Below are 20,947 nucleotides of genomic sequence, written 5' to 3'. Positions count from 1 at the left end.
AGAAGAGAGAAGTTTAGACATAGCCAAGTAAAGTTAGGGAGAATTAGAAACAGAATATCCCAAATAATTATACAAACAAATTATTAAAATGGTTTTCTTAAAGTAAATGTAAAGGCATTGCTTAAAGAGACAGTTGGATTCAATAAACAAATTTAGACAGAAACAATACATTTAAAAAAATATATAAAAGACTCAAATTATCAAACTTTACTCACAGTACAGGTCATTGAGCTCATCGGACACAATTTTCATTCAAACAGAACATGAATTTGGTGTGCTTTTCTCTGTGATAGCTTAGACCTTTAGCTGAGGTGAAAATGCTTCCATAAATGTGCGGCTTCTCTCCAGTGTGAATTAATATGTTTACTAAGGTTATCTTTACATGTGAATCTTTTTCCACACTGAATGCAAATGAAAAGTTTCTCTTCTTTGTGACTTAATATGTGCCTCTTAAAATGTCCTTTATGTGGGAATTTCTTTCCACATTGGGGGCAGGTGAAAGGTCTCTCTCCAGTGTGAGTTCTCATGTGATCCTTGAGGTTTCCTTTTCTGGCATATGTCTTTCCACATTGAGGACACATGTGAGGGTTTTCTTCATTGTGGATGATCTTATGTTCATTAAGTCATCTCTTACGTGTGTAGCTCTTTCCACACTGAGGGCAGATGAACAGTCGTTCACTAGCATGAATTCTTATGTGATCTTTAAGGTTTCCTTTTCGTTTGAAAGTCTTTCCACATTGAGGATATGTGAAAGGACTTTCTCCAGTGTGAACTATCACGTTCAGTGAGGTTTCTTTTATGTGTGAAAGCGTTTCCACAATGAGGACTTGTAAGGCCCTTTGACTTCTGCTTTTTGAGTGCTGTTTTGTAAGAAAAAGTCTTCATTTGTGGCATGGCTTTCTGATGCTGATGTTTCTCCTCCAATTCATTCAGATCTTAACATTCCGCTTTCACTTCCACCAGGCCTGAAATGAAACATTAAATTGCTAAAAAAAATAATAATAATTTGGAATAACTAAAAAAATAAAAGGAAATAAAACTGAACTCCAGAAGAATTTGATTATTATTGTTGTTGTTGTTATTTTAATAACACTAGACATTGAATCTGGTGAGCTGCCTGAAGCTTTGGTGCCATAAAAAAAGAAAAACTAAGAATGGACACCAACTGCTTGTTCTTCATTTTTTATTCTGCATGGTTCTGGCTCATTCCCCCTTTTCTTGACAAAAAAAAATCTAATTAGAGGGCTTAATCTTAATTAATCTCTTTCTACAATGAGCTAATAGTATGGTGGTAATATACGTCTTTTAGATTTTATATTAGGATTAGGGTATACTCTTCTTTTCTTTCGTTTAACAGCGGCTCGAAAACCAGCGCATTACCGCCACCTATTGTTAGCATGGACCAAACACGCTATACGTTTCATTCTAATGTTTTTTATTACAGAACATTAAGCATTTACAAACACAATGTGAAATTACAATATGCACGTGCAACATGCCAAAGTACGAGTAATCATACTTACATTACATTGATTTATATTTAGTTTCATAAAAAAGAAGCACAAAAAAAATGAAGAAAAAAGGGGAATAAAATGAAGGTACAGATAAAGATAATCACATTAAAATTGTGTTTGTTTAGGTTTTTAGTTTCTTACATGCTTTAGAATCTCACAATAATGCATAGTATATTCTTTTTAATACAGCTACCGTAGTAAGGTCTTTTAATTTGATTGGTTGAATCACCACAATGGATAATATATATAGGCTATTTTGACAAGGAATAAAATTCATAAAAAAAATAAATGACTTTTAGTGTATTCCTCCAGGCAGCTATATGCTTGGCTCTAAGTATATAGACACATGATAAAAATTGTACAATGATTCATACCCCACTCTGACAACTTTGATTTCATTTCTTTCTCTTAAAGTCAGCATGAAACGGAAGTTGTGATAGTCTTTACTTCCCTATTGTGTATATCCGAGTTTTTCGGTTTGCTATTGGTCGATCTCCTGTGAAGTGACAGGTTGTCCCAGCCTCACACCAGTAAACATGTCATCAGAGAATGTGATGTCGCTGCACAATTAGTTATTTTGATTAAAGAAATAAATAATTTATAATAAATACTGCAATATTCCATAAAATAACAATAATTGTCCATTTTGATTTCATGGTGACTACACTTTCTTTGAAAAATGACTAAATGCACAAACTTTCTTCTTCCATTTACATTTGAATGACAGATTATTCCCCACTAAAGGTAGATGCGATAGATCTTTAGGCAGAAAACTCAATCTCTGGCCAATTCTGACACTGTATTGATTTCAACAGAACATGAATTCGGTGTGATTTGAGAACACTGCTTTTCTCTGTGATAGCTTAGACCTTTAGCTGAGGTGAAACTGCTTCCACATTGAGCGCAAGTGTACGGCTTCTCTCCAGTGTGCAGTCGTACATGTTCTCTCAGGTTTGCTTTCTTACTGAAAGTCTTTCCACAATATGAGCATGTGTACGGTCGTTCTCCCGTGTGGACCTTTTGGTGTTTTGTCAAATAGTCGGCTCTAGTAAAGGCTCTCCCGCACTCCGAGCACACGTGGGTTTTCACACTATCGTGTATCTTCTGGTGCGCTTTGAAACACAGATGCCATAAAAAGCTTTTTCCACAAACAGAACAGACATAAGGTTTCTCGTTTCGATGAATTTTCAGGTGTCTCTTTAGGTATGACTCCAAAACAAATCTTTTATTGCAGTACTCACAGGTAAACTCCCTTTCTTCGGAGTGAGAGTGGCGCATATGAATTTTCAGACAGCTTGACCATGCGAAACCCTTTCCACACTGATGGCATTTAAAAGGCTTTTCTTGGGTGTGAATTCTCATGTGATAAGTAACATCTCGTTTACTCATGAAGCGCTTTCCACACTGAGGACAGGTAAAAGGTCTCTCTCCGGTGTGGATTTTTGTGTGTTCCTTAAGGTGTCCATTATTTACAAACCTCTTCCCGCACTGAAGGCACGTGTGAAGACTCTCTCCAGTGTGGATTTTTATGTGGTCATTAAGGCTTCTTTTATAACTGAAACTCTTTCCACACTGAGAGCAGGTGAAGGGCTTGCCTCCATTGTGACTCAGTAAGTGACTCTTAAAGTGTTCGTTACGTTTGTAACTCTTTCCACACTGAGGACAGACGAAAGGTTTCTCCTCGTTGTGAATCAGTATGTGATCATTGAGGTTTCTTCTGCGTGAGAATCTCCTTCCACACTGAGGGCACGAGAATGGCTTCTCTCCGGTGTGCGTTAGCATGTGATCGTTGAGATGGCCTCTATGGGCGCAACGCTTTCCACACAGAGAGCAGGTGAAAGGCTTTTTGACTATTTTTTGAATGCTACTTTGTGAGAATTTTAATTCATGCTGATGTTTCTCATCCACTTCATTCAGATCTTGCCTTTCCTCTTTCACATCCATCTGGCCTGAAATGACAACACGGGACAAATGCAAAATCAATTTATGATCATTTTGTAGTTATTTATTTGCTTCATCTCTTTATAATCAGCTGTTATGATTTCTATAACTACACACTGAATCTGAATAGCTGTCTGAAGTTGTCACCTTAATGCACAGGAAAAATTATTTAAAAAAATACAGTCAAGAATAGACACCCACCTCCTTGTTGCTCATTTTGTATCATGCAGGTTTCAGGATCACACGTGTCCTCACTCTCCTCTTTAATAAACATCATCTTAAAAGTTACATATCACCTCGAGATATTTCTTCTTGTTTGGAAACGACGTTACGTCTAAGATGACGGTAATATTGCAATCGTTTTATTGTATTTCATATGAATTCGTATCCTTCAACTATGAACTTAAAAGACGTTTGACTAAAATATTTGTTTTACGTTTGTATCCAGGGATATAGCTGTCATTTAGGCTCCTGGGTTGCGTTGTTGTCATCGTCTTCTTGGTTGGCAAGCCCCCTTTTGACGCATTACTGCCACTAACTGGACTGGAGTGTGGACATGAAAAGAACAAACTTAATTTTCTTCTATTATTTATGTATTTTACTCGTAAGAAAGTCTGTTCTACTGGCTTATTTAAAAAATACAATTTTAACTATACTGTTATTTAAACAATATTTTGATCATCATCAACTTTCAACTTTATTTCTAGACTCATGGTCCATTCAGAAGGCACAGACATGACATGCAACATACATTAAAAAGAGAAAAAGAAACATATACAAATAGATAAAAACAAAAGAAACTACAATACAGCATTTCTATAAAAGACACTATAATGTAAACAATGTAAATGATTACACAATGCAGCCTTTTCATAAATTCATAAATAACAAGTCTGTGAAATTCATATGTACTATACAGTTTCAGATCACACATATCCTGGCCTCATCTGGGCCAACTATGGCACTTATGGCTCAGTTCTGGCAGTGGCAAAGGTCATATGGGCCGTATATCTGGCCCACACACATCAAGCCGGTTTTAGTGTGAGTTGTGGCCCAGATATGTGACCCATGTGACCTTTGCCGCTGCCAGAACTGAGCCTGGGATGACTCAACCACACTCAGGACAGAAGTAATGTGGGAGATGTGGGCCACAACTGGGCCAGATGTAATTTGGCCACAAAGATGAAACACATTTTAAACATATAATCAAAGGCGGCCATGAAGAATATCAATCATAACAAATCAAATACAGTGATAAACATAAGAATGTTAATAGAAGAGAAAATGAATAGAAAGTAATAGAAATTGATCATAAGATTTAATAAGAATAGAAGATTTAAGGCTTTACAGTCATTTCCTATTGCTTTTAAAGTATGGTATTTCTATTTTAAAACAGGTAAAATTATTTTGTATTGTCCATGTATAATAAGTGCATAGCTATGCCATATTTTAAATGAAACATCGTTATCATAGAAAAATAAAACGTCTTTTTCTCAGTTGCATTTCAAGTTTGTATTCTTTTTAACCAACAAAAAAAAAAAGCCACCATCATAAAAATAAAGGGACAATGCTCTCTTTTCTGTCTTTACAAAAAACACAATTCAAGCCGATGTTATTCTAGAATCTAGAACCTTGCAATCAAGGTTTTGTTCACAACTCGCTGACTGCCATAACATACAATGTACGGTAGATGGCGGTAATGCGTCTCTCAGTGAACCACAACATCCGGAAATACAAAACAGACAGCCTTCTGCTGTTGCCCAATGCGACGTAACTGGTGGAATTGAATGGAGCTGTAACACATTCTGATTGAAAAATGCCCGTTTGTTCAGCTTATAAATGCAAGAAACGCTCTGATGGATTATATAAAGAGGCATACAAAAGGGGCGAGTTTTCTTTTCACACGTAAGTTTTGTTGCAAGTCAACCTCAGATGTAAAGTCCCCTAATCAAAATACACACACACACACACCTAAAAACAGCTGTTTTAATATTGTGTAAAGTTAGTTTCTAATTTGACACGCCATAGTTTTGACAAACATATCAAGTATAGTAATGGTAAACATCTACGGGACTGTTGTCATCACAACGTTGGCATGTGCGTTGCATTTTTGAGGAGCTCTTACTTCGCGGTGGGGGTTTTAATTTATTCCGGTGACTCGAATCTTTTCAATCTATGATTCACCAAATAGATTAATTTACTGGTACAAGAAAAATTAAATGTCTATTTGTGCGCAATGAGTGCGTCATTCACTCAACTAACGTTAATTTGTTTACTGGGTCGTTGAAGAAAAAAAAACTTTCTGTATTTTGTTATAATTGCGTAGATGCAATTTTAATAGGAGAGTTATCATTTTTGTTCACTGCAGATCTAGGCTCAAGCTATCGAAATACGCAAAAATAGTCTAAAACCTAACGTCCTTGTATTACATTTTAGAGATTCACATTCCGACATAAGTGAACGCTTTTAAGATTATTTTCGATTGACACAAACTCCGATGCAACTAAGGGTTGATGGGTTCAGTATATTTTGTTTAAGCTAACCAGAGCTTGAAAATAACAGAGTACAAAAGAGCAGAACAGACAGCAACGGAGATTATTAGAAGTGCCCGGTAGGTGTCAGTACTCTCAGCATTCAATGTGTACAAAATCCCACCCGAAGAACAGTTTTCGGAAATACTAAATACGCTCTCTGATGTCTGTAATGTATAGTGTTGAATTGCATTGAAGTTGAATAAATTCTGTATCTGTAAAATAAAATGCCAGTGTGTTCGGCTTATAAGTGTAAGAAGCGTTCAGATAGAGAGTATAAAGAGGCATACAACAGGGGCGAATTTTCTTTTCACAAGTAAGTTGTATATATCTCATATTAGTACATTTTCTGACAACCCTGCAAAACACGTGTCATGTTTAAATATACACGCATATTTGTCCAACATTTGTACAGTTTTGTCACGCATGCATTAACACGACGCGTGTGTGTCTGTTCATTCATTCAGGTTCCCATTAGCTGATGGCTTGAGAGTGAGAGAGTGGCTCCGTCGTATGAGATGGCAGAACTGGTGGCCAACTGGAAATTCAGTCCTGTGCTCGGATCATTTTGAGAAGGACTGCTTTGAACAAGTGGGCAGCCACAAACGATTGCGAAAAAATGCTGTCCCGACTATCTTTAATTTCCCTAAACATCTCCAGTGGAAGGCAAGTCCAAACAGTCCTTTGAACGTCTTTAAAATGTTGTAGTTGTTATATGTGCATATTTCTTGTGTTGCTGTTTCATACTGCATATCTCCCTTTCCTTTCTTTTTAATTTTTACTTTTCTTTTTAAATCATTACACCCAGGTACCAGCTGTCAAGAGACGATCTCTGGTATGTATTGGAGGTTAGAGAGGAATCGCTCTTCATATCAAGTACAAGTTTTAGTTGCTAATTTTCCAGAAACGGTGGTTCGGTACAATTCTAAATAAACCAAAGTTGTAGTTTTTCCTCTTCAGCCTTTATGTTGATAATAGTTTTGCATATTGTTGGGCTTATGCAGTTTGTGATAATATTAATAAACTTCAGTGTTTGACTTTGATTATATTTACATTTATGTTTTTATTCATGCTCTATTGAGGGGCTTCCCAAACTGGGCTGTGTGGGGGAACTGCAGGGGATTCCTGAATTGATGAAAAGCTGATAATCAATTAAATCATAAACATATAAAATAACAATAAATAATTACAAAATAAAAACAAATAAAACACTTGCAATCAAAATTAAACACTTACACATGTAATGGGTCCATTAACCAATGTGTTGTTAAAAATGACCTTAATGGTGGTACTTCAAGAAAATGTTTAGGTCAAAGATTTGGGAATCCCTGCTGCTTTATTTGGGACACCGCTTGATGTCCAGTGTAAAATCTGTGTCCTCAAAATAAAGCCAGTTGAGAACCATTGTTTTAGGTAGTCTTTTTTATCTTTTATTATCATTTTTAAAACCAGAATCGTAAGCCTGTTGAAGTGCCTATCAAACCAAAACCAACCCCAGTGTCAGCGCCAGTAATACCACGGTAGTGTATTTGCCATTTATTTCATATTTGTCAAATAAATAATCCTGTCTTTTACTACTTAACATCTCTCGGCCATGGTTTGGTAGGCTTCAGGGAAAGTTTGTTCGCGTGACTGTGGATTCTGATGGTTCCAACCGGGGCTCTTTTCATGCTGGCAGCTTTCACGATGACTACTGCAAACCGCAGGTTCATAATTGTTTGTTTTTTGTTTTGTTTTTACGCTTCTGATTGATGAGCATGTTATACACTTGTACATTATACGCCACACAATGTGTTTTCACAGAGCTTTAACTGGATGAAGCTGTTGGAGGGTGATGATGATGATGAGGAAGAGGATGATGATGATGATGAGGATGAGGATGATGACACTAGTGTATGTAGATCTTTACAATTTTTCAGGTTGTAAAAAGTAAAAACTTAAGCCTGACAGATCTGGAAATCTCCTGAAAGGTGTTTTAGCTTCTTTCTTTTTTTACATGCAGGATCCTGGAAATGATGTTGCTCATGGTGATGCACCTCTTGACAAGCCTGAAAATCCAAACACACCGTTTATCAGGGTATGCCTCTTACTGATTTGCATATACATTTTCTGTTACAGTGGTATTTCTCTTTATGAAGACTTGAAATTGGTTATGAAAGTAAATGCTTCCTTTCTGTGAAGGCCATGACACACCAAGCCTTTGGGTCGTCAGTGAGCGTCTGTCGGGCTTGTTTTTGCAGTGTGTTCCACGCGTTGCTGGCTGTGCTTCCGATTCAGAATGTTGAATCGGCATCGAGTCCATTGGTGTGAGAGATCACTCTGTTTGGTGTTCAGTTTAGCAAACGAGTATGAGAATAAAAGTGAAAGTGATAAAAGCAAGCAAAGTCAATATGGTACAGATGGAAGGCTGTTCTAATTTTACCTCATCTTTCCTGAGCATTCCAATGTAAATATTTTCATAACATGAGCCAACTGTAATGAAGAAAGTCAAGTCACCTTTATTTATATAGCGTTTTATACAAAACAGATTGTTTCAAAGCAGTTTTGCAGTGATAACAGGAAATTGATTCAATAAGGCAAACAAGTTAATAAGTAAAATAATAAGCAAGTAATAGGCATGATTGATATTCAAAATGGTAAGCAAGCGCTGCTTTGTATATGGATTGTATATCTGCAAACTTTTTGAATGACAAATATAGACTATTGATACCTGATGATATCGACAGTTATTTCCTTACACGCAGATGCAGAACACGCATGCCATTTGGCAGTTGCCTTTAGTCCGTTTGGTGTGTTCAAGTTCAGCTTTTTGTCCCAGATGATGCCGACGTGCGGCGACAACACAAGCCACGTTTCTATTACCCTTCAAATACGCCCAATGGAAACGCGTAAATTTCGCAAAAACTCCCGTATATCACAAAAAAAAAAATGTTACGCTCGCTTGAGGTGTATTTTTCAGGCAATTCGAAAAAGGTAATTTTCGCAAAACTGCAATGGAAACTGTTTTACAGTCGGCTTCTGTCAATGGTAATTTGATGTTGGTTTGGTGTGCCACGGCTGTACAAGTAATTTAAAATGTGGCTTAAAATAGTTTTTAACTTTAACCTCTGGTCTTCTAGTACTTTAATGTCTCTACTTTTCAGGTGACAGAAAGATGGCAATGGCTGAGTATAGATGTTACAGGGCCATTTCAAGAAAGCAAAGGCCCCTATAGCCACATTGTGGTCATCTGTGACTATTACACCAAGTGGATTGAAATCTTTCCATCGGAAAAGCCTAATTCGGATTCCATTGCCCTGCTTATGTGTGATGCCATTTCCCGATATGGTTTTCCTCTGGGATTTCTTACACCTTGGGGGGCCAGAGGGATTCAGGTCAGAACGGTAAGTCCTACATTATGATTTGCTTTTTATTTATAATATTAAATTGTATTTTTCTTTATTGAAATGTGCTGAAATGTTTCTAAAATGTCTCCGTGCAGTTTATTTGTGGTGATCTCCCATTTTGCTTATTTTTGTCAAGGTTAACAGAGCACTCAATAATATTCTGATGATAAAGGACATTTCCCTCGTCTCTCGGCATCACCAGGCTTCACAGCTTGAGCCTCACACACAATACCACATTGTCAAGTGAGTTTGGGATTGTTTGGACATAAATCACCATGTTTCAGAGCCTGGAGTTAGTTTGAAACATTTGTGATACTGTTATGTTTTGTGATGCAGTATGGTGGAAAATCTGGTGAAGAAGCATTCAGACAGTTGGCATGTTCATTTGCCTGTCAGCGTGCTGCGCTTCAACTGCAGTGTGCACCCAGAAACCAAACACCGACCTCTGTCCCTTCATCGCAGTGTGGGAACTAGACCTTATACATCACCCAGAGATCAGCCAGTATGTATTGTATTTCCTGAAATGTTACTGTGACATTTGCAGCTGCTTTGTTCACACTGGCAGCCCAAATACAAATGATTATTGGTTATGATTATGTCAAGAATCAGGAGCAGAATTGCACTGCAATTTTAGTCATTTAGTTTAGGAATGGAGAAATGCGATGGTTAGTAAAGATTAGTTTTGTGACTCTACACATGTTTCCACAACATAATAATTATGAATATACTGTTCAAAACTTTGGGGCCGGAAATATTTTTAAAAAGTTTTTGAAAGAAGTCTCTTATGCTCAAATACAGTAAAACAGTAACATTGTGAAATATTACTACGTAAAATGTGTTTTCTGTTTCAATATATTTAGTCTTCAGTCTTCAGTGTCAGAAATCAGTCTAATATAATGACATGCTGCTCAAGAAACATTGACAAGAGTTTAAATAAACATTAAAGTAATACTATTTTGTAGAAACTTGATTGATTTATGTTTTTTCATCAAGTTCAAAAGAACTGCAACTACTTGGAAGTAAAATATTTTGTAGCATAAATGTTCATTTCTTTCTAATCAGTTTCTACTGACCTCAAACTTTTGAATGGTACTGTATGCATAAAGTATATTATTAAATTTGAGTGTGTGTTTTGTTTTTCAATCAAGCTCAGTGAAGATGACCTTGCAAAGTACACTTTCAAAATACAGAAACCAAACCCTTTCAAAGAAATTGAGGCACTAAAACAAATATTCCGTGAGTATGAAAACCTCATGTCCAAATCTCTGTTTACTTTTCCTTCACATCTGTGCTCACTATCATTTAAATGCTGTTAACACAGGAGAATCAGCGGACTACATTGTCGTTTCATAAGGCAATAAATTAGTGAGTGTGAATTAACAGTAGTACTTTATTTGTTTTCTGATTTTATATCTTGCCATTACATTTTATAAACCGGAAAATGCACTACTACCACATATTCAGCAGTTTTACTTTGTTTCCTCTGTTGCTATAGTGGCTGGTGTGTGACTTCAAACTGAAGGTCCCGTGAGGAAGAAGCTCCGTACAGACCACATGGATGAAGGGATGGAAAATAATGACATGTTAAAGTCCATTTAGACCCAGACTGATGTGTTGTTTGTGATTTTTTTTTTCATATTGAAATGTTATGCAGCATTGTGAATAAATACCATTAAAGGTATTTAAGAGAATAGTATTAACTGTAAAATAAACTACTAAAATACAAAGACTTTGGTCATTTGTAGTGTTTGTAAATAACTGATTCAACCAGACTGAGTCAGCAAAAGATCATCTATGCCATTATAATCTGATGATGCCACAAATATTCCTAATGGAATCCTAACGGATATTGTGGGGGTCTGAAATTAAGTGTGCATATGACTGACAAATGTTTTATTATTATTATTAATTAACCTTTTTATAACATTAACTCAACCAAGTTTATTCCAGCAGTGAGAATAAATTGTTTATACTTATTTTGATGTCTGTCTGTGTGTTTTTAATGTCCATTTATATGTCCAAGCTACACCGTCCTAAATACTTTCTAGAATGTACACTTAATAGCCAAACGTATTTTAATATCCTTTTCTAATTAAGCAATCTCAGATGTTATTGCTACATCATACATTTCAATCTCAAGCACAAATACTGTACGCACTAAGATTCGTTCTCACTGGAATAGCTCAACTGTACACTTAAATAGTTGGAAAATATAATTAAAATGCTTTGTGACCAATTTTAATGAATTATGTGAGGCCACTAGAGCGCGACGGTCTCCGGCACAGAAAAGAGTTCACGCTGCTCGCGCAAAGACATCTGGGATTGTGGAGGACTGGCTCGAGCGCTTTGATTTCCGCAGTGCAGCGTGGGATAGTGGAAGAAGTCAGCGAAACAGTCGTAGAGAAATGGTGAGTGAGCAAGCAAATGGAGCCCAGATCAAATGTATTTATTCGCTTTGGAATTTGAAAACGCAACTGTGAACGTTTTAAAGCAAACTAGCTGCCGGATGAAGCGGCTAGCGTGTGTAAACGTAGCCTTTTCACAGACCTCTTTGTTTCGCAATATTTTTAGCAGCCCGGCTAACGTTCCCAGCTAAATCCGCCCTGTTTATTGTGTAACTTTGTCGCTAAATCGCGCTCGACGACGGACGGTCAGCCAATGTGAAGAATCGATGGACAATCAGTTTTGTATTGTTTATTTGGACGAGCGTTGCGCAGTCCCTGTAGCAGAAACGGGGCTGTTGATCGCGGTGTTGATTTCATGACAGCTCGGAGCTGTAATGTAGGAACGGGCCGATCCTGTCATTGATCATTCTGGGCTGTGCCTTTCAGATGGTCATCTAACGTTAGTGATTTTATCTAGCCACATACCAAAGTAGATGAAAGGTAAAGGACTTTCGATCGCAGATTGGTTTCTAACTGTTACATGTATCTAGCCTGCCATCGTTACTAGCTCCAGTTTGTACGTCCATTTTTAAAAAATAACTTGCGCCAACCTGGCGTCGGCTCGATATACTTTTGTTTAGCCGCTCTAACGTTAGTGTCACCGATATTGCACATCTCCGTAATGCTGGCTAACGTTAGATTTTATCAGTGAACAACAAAGCGCTACATTTCCTAGGTGTTGCCAGTAACTAAGACAACTTAACACAACTGCAGCTGTCGGCGTTTTATTTGTAGAGAGCTTTGCAGTTGTGTAACTTAGTTGACACATCTCAGCTGTTCACCATCTGCTTTTCTTTTCACTATTTAGTTTGAAAGCCACTGGTTGTTTCACTTGTAAATTGCAAACAGCTTTAGGGTAAGAGATATTGAGGTTAGTTTTTTTGTTATTATGTAACAGTTTCGGTGTTCAGGATTATTTTCCCAATATAATTGATGCTTCCCTTTTTTCCCCTTCCCTTTTTGTGAAGGACAAGAAATGCTCTGTTAGGTTTTTGAGCCATGAGTTGATACTGTGATAACTCTGCATAGATGAGTTGATAATGAGATGGGATTAATAGTTGCTTGCCTGACTTTTTGTTTTCTCTTCAGGATGTCTTTTTGATGATCAGACGTCACAAGACAACCATCTTCACAGATGCGAAGGAGTCTACCACAGTCTACGAGCTGAAGCGGATTGTCGAGGGCATCCTAAAGCGAGCACCAGAGGATCAGAGGCTTTATAAGGTCAACAAAGAAAGTTATTATTATTATTCATTGATGTATAAGTCAATCATTTTACATCTCACTTACAGCCTGAAGGTTGTATTTAGTTGGCTCATTACTGTTATGAAGAAATAAAATCATGGCAAGTTATGTACTTTTGATTTTGTAAGTTTTTTTTTTTTTTTTTTTAAGGAATTAGTACTTCTATTCAGCCGAGATGCATTCAATTGATCAAAAGTGGAAGTAAAGACATTTAATGTTACAAAAGATTTCTATTTCAGATAAATGCTGTTCTTTTGAACTTTCTATTCATCAAAGAATCCTAAAAAATGTTTCACGGTTTTCACAAAAATATTAAGCAGCACAACAGTTGTCAACATTAATAATAAGAAGAAATGTTTCTTGATCAATCATATTAGACTGATTTCTGAAGGATCATGTGACACTTAAGACTGGAGTAATGATGCTGAAAATTCAGCTTTGACATCACAGGAATAAAATCCATTTTAATATGTATTATAAAAAAATAGTTTAAAAAAAAAGTTTTTTAAATTGTAATAATATTTCACAATATTGCTGTTTTTACTGCATTTTTGATCAAATAACATTTTTGTTCAAAAAAACATTACTAAACTCTTACCGACCCCAAACCAATTAATGCCACAAACGATCACAGAATTAATAAAATCCTTTGCTAATAATAGCTAAAACCCCTTGAGCTAAAATAAAATAAAAAAACTCACAAATTAAAGCTGAGGGTTTTATTAATGTGATTGAAATTAACAGAATGGAAAGTGAAAAACTTAAAGGTACACTGTAACTTTTGGCACTCTAGCAGTTAATAAACCGCGATAAGTTGCACCGGCTACAATTTCCTTTCGCAAGACGCATACAGTTTTGTTTATGTGCATGACGACGAGTCACACAGGTACTGGCCTACTCCATCCCACCTGGTCTGAAATAGTCTGAATATAAACACTTATTATAGGCGTACTGTAGTGTGTCAGGACATAGGGGCCGATACTCACGAAAATGACTGCGCAACTATGGAAAAACGAGAGGTTCTCCATTCATTTTATCCAATCAAAAAATCAATTCAGATTCGGGAACCTCTCTAATTGGTGGATCTCATATCGTGTCCCAGCGGATCGTAATACACACTCAACTCTACCGTTATATTTAGCACTACATCATAACAACCTGACACAAATGCTTGTGCTTTCTGGTTTTTTTTGCACAATGATAAATTGTATTTTACATAATTAACTCCAAAATCATCAGGTTTATCAATGAGAGAGCGACTCGTGACAACACTCATAAAAATGTGTTTTTTGTTTGGTTGGTAATGTGTTTGCAGTCCATGTTTCTCTTTGCGATGTACTGATAACTTTTGTGGGAGAAAAAAACATTACTCTTGAAAACTAACACCAAGTATAATTAATTGAGTAATGAGCATGTAAAATGCTTTAAGGTCATTTGTTGCATAGGCCTATGTGTCACCGCGAGTAGCCCAGTTATCATTTGCTCATATAAAAATATGTGAATAAAGATGTTTATATTTGGTTGTAGAGCTGCAACTAACGATTATTTTTTCTGTCGACTAATCTAACGATTATTTTTTCGATTAGTCGACTAATCTAACGATTATTTTCCAGATTAATCTTATTATTCTTTTTTACTGATTATTGTATTTCAAAGAGGGTAGTGAATTTGTATATTATTTTAACATGAAATCAATGAATGATGACAATATTAATTGTATTTCAGGAAGGGTAGTGTACATAGTATGCCATTTTATAATGAAATATATGAACAAAAGAAGCTTTTTAAACATAATATATAATGATACTATTCATCATAAAATGTATACAGAGTAGGCCTAATTAGGAAACGTTGTTTACTATAATAGTTGAGTATGATTTACTTATTGATTTGTGTCAATAGTAAACGAAAATGCACTTGTATTTATCTGCAAAAGGTTCACATACAGGAGCTTTCAGCATAGTGTTAATGTATAACTAGTCGTCTATTTTGAAGATACATGTGCATAAACAACGACTAAAGCTGCCAGAAGTTTTTGCCCAAACTTCAAAGACACATTTAAATTATTAAAGCTAGAGGCATATCAATTCGCAGTTCAATTCTCTATCAATATCAATAGAGGCAGTTCAATTCGCACTGCAGTAAACTCGCGCACCACCGCTTACAATGCCGGTCTCCTAACGGGGGATATGAGGGAGTACAAAGCTTCATGTTACGCTCTCCGGCGCGCCGTTAAAGCCGCAAAACTCCGCTATAAAGACCGAGTGGAATCTCATTTCCAACTCAACGACTCCCGGCGGATGTGGCAGGGACTGAGAACCATCTGTGCTTTTGGAACTAAATCCTCTGCAGAGGTGAGAGCTGATCCGTTACTGGTGAACGAGTTAAACTCTTTCTACGCTCGCTTTGATGGTAATCGCGGCAGCGCGACTCCGGCGAGTGACGCGTCAGAGAGAGTCCCTCAGAGCAGCAACGGTCACGTGATCTCTGTCTCGGAGGACGAGGTTCGGAGGGCACTCAAACGTGTGGATGTCAGGAAAGCTGCTGGGCCGGATGGTATTTCAGGTCGTGTTCTGCGGTCCTGTGCTGATCAGCTCGCAGGGCTCTTTACATCCATATTCAACGAGTCCCTTGCTACATCTGTTGTCCCCACCTCCTTCAAACGATCCTCCATCATCCCTGTACCTAAGATCAGTAAACCCTCTTGCCTAAATGACTATCGTCCAGTGGCTCTCACATCTTTAGTCATGAAGGTCTTTGAGAGACTCATTAAAAACAACATTTGCTCCTCCATTCCTGACACTTTGGACCCTCTTCAGTTTGCCTATCGTCCCAATAGATCGACTGAAGATGCCATTTCTCACGTCCTTCACTCCTGCCTCACTCACATCGACAGCAAAAGTGGGAACTATGTCAGGCTGCTATTTATTGACTATAGCTCAGCCTTTAACACCATAGTTCCCATTAAGCTAACACACAAACTCCTGGATCTAGGCCTGAATTCTTCTCTCTGCCTCTGGATTGAAGATTTCCTCACTGGCAGACCCCAGGCGGTGAGAGTAGGCCAGTTCACCTCCACCTCCATCACCCTGAGTGTTGGAGCTCCACAGGGCTGTGTGCTGAGTCCCCTGCTCTACTCTCTCTACACCCATGACTGTTTGTCCACACACAGCTCCACCTCGATCATCAAGTTTGCTGATGATACTGTTGTCCTGGGTCTCATCTCCAACAACAATGAGACGGCATACTTGGACGAAGTGGAGCAACTGACATCATGGTGCCAGGACAACTGTCTCTCTCTGAATGTTAACAAGACCAAAGAACTGATTGTGGACTTCAGGAAGAGACAGCATCGGTCATACTCCCCTCTCATGATCAGCGGGACACCGGTAGAGAGAGTGAGCAGCTTCAAATACCTGGGTGTGAACATCTCCGAGGATCTGACCTGGACTACACACATCCAGACACAGGTGAAAAAAGCCAGGCAAAGACTGTACCACCTGCGCCAGCTGAGGAAATTCAGGGTTTCACCAGCCATCCTGAAAACTTTCTATCGAGGGGCGATAGAAAGTGTCCTGACTCAGTGCATCACAGCGTGGTACGGGAACAGCACCAGTCACGACTGCAAAGCCCTGCAAAGAGTGGTGCGCTTATCCGAGCGCATCTCAGGCTCAGCTCTCCCGTCTCTGCAGGACATCTACACCAAACGCTGCAGAGGTAGAGCTACTAAAATCATCAGAGACATTAATCACCCTGCAAACTCTCACTTCACCCTGCTGCCATCTGGTAAGCGCTTCCGTAGCCTGATGGCAAAAACTGAAAGACTCAGGAGGAGTTTCTTCCCCCAGGCCATCAGACTCCTGAACTCAGTCACGTGACTCACTTCACCCCCGCACACACATAAACATCCAGTCTTTTAACATTAACATCCACATACTGCAATTGCACTGCACTTTACGTCCCTATTGTTACTGCGTAACAACCTGTAATAAACCTTGCACATTATACTTCTTTATATATACATATTATATATTTTATGTTAACCACTTATTTTTAAGTCTACAGTTTATCTCACTTATCACATCCACATATTTTTTATATTTTTATTTTTATCTTATTTCCTATTTTTATCTTTTACTTGATTTATTTATAATTCTACTTATGTTAATACTTTTTATTCTAATTTTATTCTATTTCTATTTAATTTCTTGTAACTGTTATTTGCACTGTCCATGGAGCGGACCTGTTTACATTTCACTGCCAGTTGTATATTGTGTATATAACTGTGTATGTGACAAATAAAACTCTTGAATCTTGAATCTTGATATCTTAACTTTAATGTTACTTTAATCATGTAAACTACTTATATACAACAAGTTATTATGCATATGTGTTTGGGACAGAGCGGAACCAGGTCGCATTAACAGCAGATATATGCAGCCCATAATAAATAAAAGCACGAGACGTACTGGGGTCGGAGAAGAACCCAGGAAAATGTGACCGTCTGTTGCAATACACGCGTGGCGCGTTCAGCTGCGCGAGAGAAGACAGGCAGCAGGGTTGCCAGGTTTACACAACAAAACCCACCCATTCGTTACTCAAAACTAGCCCAAAACAAGCCCAATCGCGTTTCGGGGAGGTTCTCTGGTAAACATCGCGTTCGGGGGGTTAAATATGTGTGTTTTTTTGCTTCAACCCGCGGACATGAGACACAGCCCGCGGCAACAGTGTAGAAGTAGCCCAATTCCGCGGAAAAAAGCGGACTTGGCAACACTGACTGCAGTGTGAAAGCTCCCGCTCTCCACGCGCACAGCTTCTGCTCTGCCACCACGCGCAGTGTGAAACCGGCGTTACAGAGCGAACAAAGCACAGTTTTATTCGGCTTCTGTTTAAAGTACTCCCACACTTTTGAATGTCGCGGTCTGGCTTTATATGAAAAATGATCATATTCACTATGCCCGGGAGCAGAAGCTGCCATTATTCTAGATCTTCTGTTCCATTCTAGAAGGTAAATAATGTGCCGCAGACGCGTCGACGCATTTCACGCACGTCGACGTATTTTCGTAGTCGACGTCATCGACGACGTCGACGCGTCGTTGCAGCCCTATTTGGTTGGTAATGTATTTGCAATTGTTACATAATTTACCTCTAAATTAATTTGAACAGCATTTCAAAGAAAATGTTTTAAATGCAAGGAACAGCATATTGAACCTGCACATTTACAATAAATGGCAAATGGAATGGAATGAATGTGTAAATAACAAATTATATGAGGTGAATCCAGTTTTAAATCAAGGAGTTATTAGTTATTATTTTGAAAATAGATATGACCAGGTTTTATATACGAGATGCCGAATTGGACATTCAAGACTCACTCATTCATATTTATTGAACGGGAAAGAGAAACCCTTTTGTGATCTGTGTAAGAATTTCACGAGTGTAAAACAAATTTTAATAGAATGTCCTTTTTTAAATAATATTAGAGAACGGTTTTATTCAGAAAACACATTAAAGGGTTAGTTCACCCAAAAGTTTGACACCCTTAAGACCTCCGTTCATCTTCGGAACAGAAATGAAGATATTTTAGTTGAAATCTGATGGATCTGAAAGGCCTCCATTGGCACAATGCACGGTTCACTCTCAAGACCCTTAAAAGGTACTAAAGACGTCGTTACAAAGTCCATCTCACTACAGTGGTTCTACAATAACTTTATGGAGTGACAAGAATAGTTTTTGTGCGCAAAAAAACCCTAAATAACGACTTGTATAGTGATGACCGATAACAACATCTGTACCTAAATGTTATATACATCCATATTAAGACCGTAAAGGTGGGAAAGTGTGCTGCATATCAGGAATGACCTCACATAAATCAAGCATGGACTAGTTGAAGTGGTTCAAGTAATTATGCACTTTAGTAAACAATCTGTCCATGCCCCACAGGAGGACATGCTGCTAGAAGATAGTAAGACTCTTGGAGACTGCGGCTTCACAAACCAGACAGCCAGGCCTCAGGCTCCGGCCACAGTAGGACTGGCTTTTCGCATCAGTGGTGAGTTCCCGTTTCCAACACTTGCCTGTGGTATTTTGGTGATTCGGATTTGCTTACTATGTCTTTTTTTTTATTATTTTTTTTATCACAGATGATGCTTTTGAGCCTCTTAGAATAGAGGCCTTCTCCAGCCCTCCTGAGCTTCCTGATGTTATGAAGCCTCAAGACTCGGGCAGCACCGCCAACGAACAAGCCGTGCAGTGAAGGAGGAACCGAAGATAAAGGGTTGGGAGGGGGGAGGGAGGGGGGGATAAGGCAGAGGTAAAGAGTGTCCAAAACAGCGGACAAGCAAAACGTGTGTTTTAAGATGGTGGTGTGTATCGAGTTCTATAAAGAAGGGGGAAGCATGAGTGAGAGTGATCTTGTGTGATATTGTAACTTTGCTGAGAATTTGAATCGCTCTCCCTGTTATGCCTCACGTCCCATCAAGCACTAGCAGCTTACTCTCACTGTATTGTCGCAAGCCCTTCCAATATTCAGTGTCTGCTCAGTGCTCATCTACAGGTTAATCCACCAATCACAATGCCCCTTTTGGCGCAGGCACATTTTGATTTGGTAATGTTTCCCTTCATTTCTGAATGAATTGCTCATTTGTTAGTCACCCATCAGAGGTGGTTAGATATCCGAGTATTTAAACCTGTGCTCCTTATTTAATTCACGCAAATGTTATGTTTGGAGAGTTAAAACGTTTTGTGCTTTTTGTGTGTTATGATCTGTTAGGGCTGGGGTGGGTTTGTGTAAGTGGCTGTAAGGTTTTACAAATGCCCACTTTGCATTTACAGTACACTGTTGTGTGTTAATGACTATTGATATTCTAATTATTCTTATTTAGATCCTTCATAATTTTATTGGAGCGCAAAAGGCCATAGGCTCAACCGTTTTATGTTACCAACTTAGTGTAAATGCACATGGAACTTACTGAACATCAGAATGGGCATGGATGCCATCAGGTTATACCTGCAGATTAACTCCCAGCACATGGTTATGGTGAATTCTGACATACAGTGGTTTCATTGTAAATACATTTTTCCACATGCAATGTTGCTTCTTGAAGTGTTTTGCATTTCTTTACAATTTTGTGTTGGACTTAGTGTAGCTTGTTTCTTTTTGAAAATTAGTTTGGAAGCTTAAGTATTGACATTTAATTCCCTGATTTTGTATTTAAATCAAAGGGGAGTGTAAATGCTAGCCAGTTTTTTTTTTTCTTTGGGTGTGTGTGTGTGTGTGTGTGGCATTTTAAAATGGTGGAAAGAATCAAGTAAACCATTTAAAGATCAATACGAATGAAGCCTTTGGGCGCAGTTTCTTGAACAAGTGAATGTTTTAACTTTAACACGAACGCTGACATTGTGTTTTCATCCCAAAAACAAACAGGCGCTCCTAATGTTTTTGCAAACTCACCCTTATCCTTCTCAGTGATGGCAGTTTCCCTTCACAGTGCTCTTGCAAAAAGATAAAGGAAAAAAAAAAGTTAGAAACAGAAAAGAAAATCTTGCTGCAGTATCTGTAACTGCATTTAAATGAATTAAAATCAGCCCTTTTCCACTCCTTGTTTAATGTTCAATGTCTGCTTATTAATAGTATTGCTACTGAGGTCTTTTTTATTTATTTTTTATAACATGCAGATATTATTCCAATATAACAGAATAACAACCAATAATAGAACAAAAGGCAAGGGGGAGAAAATGACTAGAAATAACATTACAAGTAAATTACATTAAAAATAGGAAAATTGGAACAGCAAAATGTTTCCTTGCTTTTGTGTTTTCAGATACAAAGCATTTTAAAGTACTGTTGGAATTTGTTGAGAAATTCATTCAAATGTGTTTTATGT

At 37.9% G+C, this 20,947-nt stretch overlaps 3 protein-coding genes across 4 annotated transcripts; 2 read left to right on the top strand and 1 right to left on the bottom strand.

The window, feature by feature from the left end:
- Nucleotides 1-1,415: 1,415 nt before the first annotated feature.
- LOC307135071 (uncharacterized protein) lies at nt 1,416-3,977 on the bottom strand. Its single transcript, XM_079831238.1, has 2 exons — nt 3,657-3,977; nt 1,416-3,463 (listed from the first exon to the last, which is right to left on the bottom strand). Exons 1-2 carry the CDS (start codon nt 3,730-3,732, stop codon nt 2,289-2,291), a joined length of 1,251 nt encoding a protein of 416 aa, XP_079687364.1. The 5' UTR covers nt 3,733-3,977; the 3' UTR covers nt 1,416-2,288.
- Nucleotides 3,978-5,165: 1,188 nt separating this feature from the next.
- Nucleotides 5,166-11,347, top strand: LOC307135061 (uncharacterized protein). 2 transcript variants are annotated; one of them, XM_079831218.1, is made up of 13 exons: nt 5,166-5,360; nt 6,454-6,652; nt 6,795-6,821; nt 7,439-7,506; nt 7,593-7,692; nt 7,790-7,879; nt 7,989-8,063; nt 9,130-9,369; nt 9,509-9,615; nt 9,709-9,874; nt 10,521-10,608; nt 10,694-10,737; nt 10,868-11,347. In XM_079831218.1, the coding sequence occupies exons 1-12, from the start codon at nt 5,272-5,274 to the stop codon at nt 10,723-10,725; spliced, it is 1,281 nt and encodes a 426-aa protein (XP_079687344.1). In that variant the 5' UTR covers nt 5,166-5,271; the 3' UTR covers nt 10,726-10,737; nt 10,868-11,347. The 2 variants fall into 2 exon arrangements, with proteins under 2 accessions (XP_079687344.1, XP_079687345.1); XM_079831219.1 differs by lacking the exon at nt 5,166-5,360 and adding an exon at nt 6,085-6,302.
- A 323-nt stretch (nt 11,348-11,670) lies between these two features.
- elob (elongin B) lies at nt 11,671-20,397 on the top strand. Its single transcript, XM_079831205.1, has 4 exons — nt 11,671-11,780; nt 12,906-13,040; nt 19,005-19,113; nt 19,205-20,397. Exons 1-4 carry the CDS (start codon nt 11,778-11,780, stop codon nt 19,315-19,317), a joined length of 360 nt encoding a protein of 119 aa, XP_079687331.1. The 5' UTR covers nt 11,671-11,777; the 3' UTR covers nt 19,318-20,397.
- Nucleotides 20,398-20,947: the final 550 nt, after the last annotated feature.

The sequence above is a fragment of the Gobio gobio genome, assembly GCF_949357685.1.
Source record: "Gobio gobio genome assembly, chromosome: 1".
Classification (NCBI taxonomy): domain Eukaryota; kingdom Metazoa; phylum Chordata; class Actinopteri; order Cypriniformes; family Gobionidae; genus Gobio; species Gobio gobio.
Note: the sequence above shows the minus strand (reverse complement) of the source record. Positions and strands in the feature narration are given on the sequence as shown.

What these genes read in the sequence shown, in the direction of transcription:
- LOC307135071 (XM_079831238.1), bottom strand. Translation starts at nt 3,732, where the DNA reads ATGATGTTTATTAAAGAGGAGAGTGAGGACACGTGTGATCCTGAAACC. An exon ending in ACAAAATGAGCAACAAGGAG is followed by an intron (nt 3,464 to 3,656) that starts GTGGGTGTCTAT and finishes TTGTCATTTCAG; the next exon opens with GCCAGATGGATGTGAAAGAG.
- LOC307135061 (XM_079831218.1), top strand. Translation starts at nt 5,272, where the DNA reads ATGCCCGTTTGTTCAGCTTATAAATGCAAGAAACGCTCTGATGGATTA. An exon ending in CTGTCAAGAGACGATCTCTG is followed by an intron (nt 6,822 to 7,438) that starts GTATGTATTGGA and finishes TTTTAAAACCAG; the next exon opens with AATCGTAAGCCTGTTGAAGT. An exon ending in GAGGGATTCAGGTCAGAACG is followed by an intron (nt 9,370 to 9,508) that starts GTAAGTCCTACA and finishes ATTTTTGTCAAG; the next exon opens with GTTAACAGAGCACTCAATAA.
- elob (XM_079831205.1), top strand. An exon ending in AGGATCAGAGGCTTTATAAG is followed by an intron (nt 13,041 to 19,004) that starts GTCAACAAAGAA and finishes CATGCCCCACAG; the next exon opens with GAGGACATGCTGCTAGAAGA. An exon ending in ACTGGCTTTTCGCATCAGTG is followed by an intron (nt 19,114 to 19,204) that starts GTGAGTTCCCGT and finishes TTTTTATCACAG; the next exon opens with ATGATGCTTTTGAGCCTCTT.